This window comes from Mustela nivalis (genome assembly GCF_964662115.1).
Source record: "Mustela nivalis genome assembly, chromosome: 16".
In the NCBI taxonomy this organism is placed as follows: domain Eukaryota; kingdom Metazoa; phylum Chordata; class Mammalia; order Carnivora; family Mustelidae; genus Mustela; species Mustela nivalis.
The window spans coordinates 65,539,747-65,545,887 of NC_139035.1; the positions used below are offsets into that span (position 1 = coordinate 65,539,747).

The 6,141-nt window shown below is 46.1% G+C and overlaps 1 protein-coding gene across 1 annotated transcript; it reads left to right on the top strand.

Moving 5' to 3' along the window:
* The first annotated feature begins 501 nt into the window (after nt 1-501).
* On the top strand, nt 502-5,813 carry OR6Y1 (olfactory receptor family 6 subfamily Y member 1). Its single transcript, XM_082703913.1, has 2 exons — nt 502-657; nt 4,091-5,813. The coding sequence occupies exons 1-2, from the start codon at nt 607-609 to the stop codon at nt 5,072-5,074; spliced, it is 1,035 nt and encodes a 344-aa protein (XP_082560039.1). The 5' UTR covers nt 502-606; the 3' UTR covers nt 5,075-5,813.
* Nucleotides 5,814-6,141: the final 328 nt, after the last annotated feature.

Below are 6,141 nucleotides of genomic sequence, written 5' to 3' on the forward strand. Positions count from 1 at the left end.
ACATGAGAATCGTGTAGGTGTATAGAACTGACACTCGTGTGTGTGACATCTAAGGGTGTTTGGAGCTTGTAGATGTGTGTGTACATGTACTTGGGTCCCCAAATAAGAGTGAGTAGATGCCATTCTGATTTTCTGCTGAATGACTTCAGTTATAGCACTATATTCCCCCAGAGGATCTTGTTATTTGCGAGACCATTCTCCAGAAAGAGAAGAGGACACACACATGCCCTGTTCCCTCACCTTCCTCTGCTCCAGAGTCTGGTGGGAGGACGATGATGTGCCTCCAGCCTAAGGTCTCTCTTGTGCCATTTAAATTTAATATTTAACTGAGCTCTTCTCTAGTACTTCTCCCGAGTCCTCTTGGGCCCTGGAAAGGCCAAACACTTTCCTGAGGGTTGTGTCTACTGGGAGGTCCCCTGTGGGCAGGAGGGAGTTGTCTGCTCCTCTAGTAGCTCAGAAGCTGGCAGAGCATAAATAGCTCATTCTACGCCTACTTCAAGCTGAACAGGCACAACTGGGCTTGCCTAGCACCTCTTGAGCCTGGGGACATGGCCTTCCTCCTCCTGGTCTACATGATCTCTCCTCTTTTCTCCATCCACAGTGGACATGCCTGACAACACTGGGAGAAGAGTCCTCAGTTACATGACTGGGAAAATGGTGGGTTGAGAAAAGGCTCTTAGGTATTTCCAGGGGATGATTTAAAATCATTTTTATTTCAATCACTGGTTCTTAGGAGCTTTCATTTTATTGGTATTTTAAAACTAGTTGTCCTCCGTGAGCTTATTGTGTGGTGAGCTTAAGTGCAGGTACACCGTACAGTTGGGGAGTGAGGTTAGTACACTTTGCTTCAGCGGTATTTCCCTCTCACGGGTGCATATTGAGCCGGATGAAGAAGTGCTGGTAATGTAGGCTGTCATGTCGTTTTAAGACTCTGCTGTAATCTGATTGCCCAGTGATCTGTGCTCCTGAAGATCCCTCAGTTTACTGCATCGGCCCACCTGTATGCCTCGCAAAATGCAGAGTCCAGGAGTGCTCCGCCCTGGGAAACAGACAGAGAGAAAGTGGCAGGGAAAGTGGAATGACTGTAGGAGAGAAGGAGAATGAGGACATGGGGGAGGGGAAGGCGCGAATGAGGACATGGGGGAGGGGAAGGTGCGACACAGGGACAGGAGTGAGCGGGTTGTTGCTCCGTTAAGTGAGGGCGGGTCTGGCAAAGGGGATGGTGGTTGCAGTTCGGATGATTTCTAACCCTTTAGAAGGTTTCACTGTTCATTGTGCGGTATATACCGTAAGAGGAAGACGGTAAGACTCAACGAGGCACTATGATGTTTGTCCGGGCTAACTGCCGACGGTGAGGCTCACGTGAAGTACTGTGCCGTCAGATCTTGCAAACGTGAGGCCTCGTCTGCCATGGGGGCAGCCCATTCTGTTCAGGGACCTGCTTGCTGCCGATCTTGTGTGGGAACAAAGGCTGTCACTCTCGGAGCCTTGCTCTCTTCCTCCTCTGTCTGCCAGACAGAATTGATAAGTGACCTTGGAAGCCACTGATGGGACTAAGATGACCAGCCCTGGAGATCTGAGACCTAGATCCCGTCCTGCATTTACATAGCATGGGACTATTGGCAAAGCATATTATATATATAGATACAAGTCTGTCTATCCATCTACCTACCCATCATCCATCTATTATCTATCATCTGTCTATCTCTCTGTAATATGTACATGTTCTATATATGGAGAGTTTCAAGGCTCAGAGGTGCTCATACTGTAATTCCAATTTTTTTTCTCTCTTATGTGACTTTTCCTCTTTTAGTGGACTACTGGAAAACAAAGCTAATCCTATGCTTAGATGATAAGATTGCTCAGTCAGATGTTTTTGCCAGAATTCTGTATACCTTCTTCTTCCTCCTTTATTTTGTCCTATCCTTCTCTCATGCTCATTTCCCCAGCAGCGCTGCCTCTGACCCTGACATTCCTGGGGGAAGTACAGGAAAGAATGCACGATGCCTGTGAGAACACCCCCCCCCCCCGCATGTGCTAGGTCTTCATCTCCAGTTGCAGGGGCTGCCTTCATGCCCAGCTTCAGGGCTGAGGCTTCTCCTCTGACAATGACAGCCAGTGCCTGTTGCTGAAGTCCTGACAATATGTTGCATCATCACATTTCCTGGGGGGCCCTGGGAAGGGTTCCAGGAAGAAAGGACTTCCAGGTATAATGCCCTCCCTGCCCATTGTTGGAATAGAGAAATGCAAGAGGGAATGAGTCCAAGGACACAGCTCAAGAGACTGGTGTCTTATTACCGGGCATCAAGGATGTGCCTCCCAAATGGACATGCTCCCCCCATTTGGGAGGGAGGAAACAGGTTGATCTCATGGGTCCTCAGTAGCTGGAAACAGGTTGATCTCGTGCATCCATTTGCCAGGACAGAGGTGTGCTGAGCAAAAGCCTGGCTGGAGGGTGGGCCTAAGTTATTCACTAACAAGTTTCCTGCCGCTGGATCCTCACCCTCAGAGAAGAGTAGAAAGAAGCTGAGGGAGTTCGGGGTTCAGGGACCGTCCCTTGTTTGTAAGCTCCACCATCCCTACACTACCTCATGAATCCTAGGCCATGGCAAGCAGGGGCCATTTTGTGCCCTGTGTGTGTGTGTGTGTGTGAATTAAAGGCTGAGTTCCAACAGAAAACAAACTTGCTTGTTGAATTTGCACTATCAGGTATTGGTTTGTTTATCCGTGTCTGTGTTCCTCTCTAACGCGGGTCCCTAAGAGGTGGCTGTTCTGCCTCCCTTTAGTATCCTAAAGCAAGGTCTGGGTAGCGAGAGGGAGGTGGATGGGGTGGGCGGCCATTTTCCAGCTCAGGAAAAACAGACAGCCTTCCCCAGCCGTGCGTCATACGTCCTGCACACAAGCAGAGTTGTTGAGGAGAAGAGAAGGAGAGAGACTGACTCTGGGCGAGTGTGGGAGGGAGGAATCAGGCCGTAGATGCCAGAGAAAGCCTGGGAAGGGGGAGGCACTCGACATGGGAGGTGGGAGTTTTGAGGTTCAGGTTCGGAGTGATTCTCAGCCCCCCTGGAAGGAGACTGCATCCATGGTGGTGGTGGTGGGGGGGTAACCATACAGGAGGCTCACTGATGGCAGAAGGCATCAGGTTCTCCATTTTTCCTGATACCCCTGGAAAGGTCTTACAATCCCCTCCTTCTTCATTAACAATGGCTGTGTCGATCTGTGTTGAGTTTTTGGCAGAGAGAATTAGCAGAGCATCCTGGAAAGGTCACAAGAATTTCCATGGGAATTTAATTTAAACCTTAAAGCTCATTAGATGTTTACAGATGTGATGAAATTATATTATATCCACCTTGAAAATAAAAGAATTAGTATTCTGAAAATGAAGTCACGTGCTCACTTAGCTGGAGGGAGACAAAAGTGGGATTTGATTTACTTTTTCCAGACTCCTAATCAAGTACTCCATACAATGAATTGGATGAAAGAAAACATTACCTTGTAAAATATCTATTTGATTTTGTTCTCCAGGAAGCTGGTGAATATTCATATAAAATTTGCTATTAACCCTGTGTGTTTGCTCAAATATTGCTTCATTTAAGCTCTATGACCTTGTTAAATAGGAAACAAAACAAAACAGTAGAAATCTTTTCTTATAGGTAAGTGGGGCCATAAGACTTTTCCAGAGTCCCCCAGAATCTGGGTGATGAACACTTGAGTCTCCTATCTCCTTCCCATATGCAGTAAATTGGATTTCTTGCTTATAGTGAAGGGGTGCTATGAAGGCCATCCTCCTTTGCCCAATGGAGATGTATTAGGAAGGTATAGAACTAACTGGAGTCCGAAGTTTCCAATTTCACTTCTATGGGACCTTGGATGAGTTATCACTCTTGGCTCAATTTGAGAAAAAAATAAAATATAAGCTCTCTAAAGTACATTTTTGCCCAAATTTTGGTTTTGATCATGCCATAGGAGGAAGTAAAGTTGTAACGGCAGGAGGACTTCTATTGACATGAGTTTGCTGGGCTCTGTCAATGTCAGGAACCATAGGCTGGTGCTCAGGAAACGAAAAAACTGATTTTGTCTGTGCCCCCAGCCAGGTATGATCAGCAAGGTTCTGGAAGTAGATAACCGTACAGCGACCATACATTTCATTCTTCTGGGATTTCCAACACGGCCGGCCTTCCAGATGTTGCTCTTCCTCTTGTTCCTGGCAGCCTACCTGCTGACCTTGCTGGAGAACGCTCTCATTATCCTGGCCATTCGCAGTGATGGGAAGTTGCACAAGCCCATGTACTTCTTCTTGAGCAATCTTTCCTTCCTGGAGATGTGGTATGTCACAGTCATCAGCCCCAAGATGCTGGTAGACTTCCTTAGCCATGATAAGACCATCTCCTTCAATGGCTGCATGACTCAACTTTACTTCTTTGTGACCTTTGTCTGCACGGAGTACATCCTCCTTGCTGTCATGGCCTTTGACCGCCACGTTGCCATTTGTAATCCACTACGCTACTCAGTTATCATGACCAACCAGCTGTGTGGTACATTGGCTGGGGGATGCTGGCTCTGTGGGCTCATGACTGCCATGATTAAGATGGTGTTCATAGCCCGACTCTACTACTGTGGCACACCCCACATCAATCATTACTTTTGTGATATTTCTCCGCTCCTCAATGTCTGCTGTGAGGACTCCTCACAGGCTGAGCTAGTAGACTTCTTCTTGGCCCTCATGGTCATCGCCGTCCCCCTTTGTGTAGTGGTGGCATCTTACGCCTCCATTCTCAGCACCATTCTCAGGATCCCTTCCGCACAGGGCCGCCAAAAGGCATTTTCCACCTGCGCCTCTCACCTGACAGTTGTAATCCTCTTCTATTCCACAACCCTCTTCACCTACGCCCGCCCCAAGCTCATGTATGCCTATGATTCCAACAAAGCGGTGTCTGTGCTCTACACTGTCATTGTCCCCCTCCTCAACCCTATCATATACTGTCTGAGGAATCGTGAAGTAAAGGCAGCCCTCAAGAAGACCATACTTTGCAAAGGAAGTGGGCCCACGGAAGACGTGGCTTTGAGTAATTAAAAACGTACAGAATCCCTTAAGGCCTGAGTCAGGAGCACATGAATCCACACCCCACACTTTGTCCATCAGCCTCCAGTACTTCAACACTGATCCCCTGTGTTTGCATGTCTGTGCATGCATGAGCGTGGCTGAAGAGCCAGATCCCCAAGAGGTAGCCTCTTCTAGCTCAGTAGACAAGCTTTAAACATTTTCCAAGAATTATTTGAAATGAGGACATATTTTGCTCTTCCACTAACATGCGGAGTCCATAAGAGCATGGATTTGTCTGTCTACTAATGTGTCATCTGTGCATTCAGCTCTGTCACATAGGAGGTCTTTAATACGTATTTGTAGAAGGGATAATTGAATAAATAGACATTTGAACACAGAAGATGAAAATGGGAATTGTAAATACATTTTGACATTTTGGCTCTTCCTGTTCCTTCCTTTCTCCCATCTTTCTTTCCGTTCTCCCTCTTTTTCTTCTTCCCTTCTAACTCTGTCCCACCTTCCCTCTTACAGACTTGAAGATTTGCTCCCTCTCTCCCTGCCTCTCTCCTTCCCTCCCCACTTCCTCCCACCTTTCTCTTTTTCTAGAGACACTGGTATGTGTTCATCCAAATAAAGTCATCATCTTATCATTTGTGGATTCCAAAAGTTCAAAGCCAATGAGTGGCCCAAGCTTTGTGAAAACCTCGGTAAATTTTAGAATGTATACCATGTGTTTTCAAAATATTAACATTAAAAAGAAGATTTTCTATGTCTGCTTACTGTAGATTTTATTAGCAATTACTTTGCACTTCTTATACTGCAGTCAGCCTTTTTAAAATCAGATTTGTAAAGTATAATTCCATTCAATAAATTTCACCTTTTTTAAAGTCCATTAAGTTTTGGAAAAGTATATAGTTGTCAAACAACAACAATCACTACACAGAGCATTTCCATCATCCCAAAAATTTCTTTGTGCCTTTCTCACTAAGTCTTTTACTCATACCGCTAGACCTACCACTGGCAACTGACATGCTTTTTGTCCCTTTAGCTTTCCCTTTTCTAGAAATTCATATACATGGAATCATTCAATCTATAAT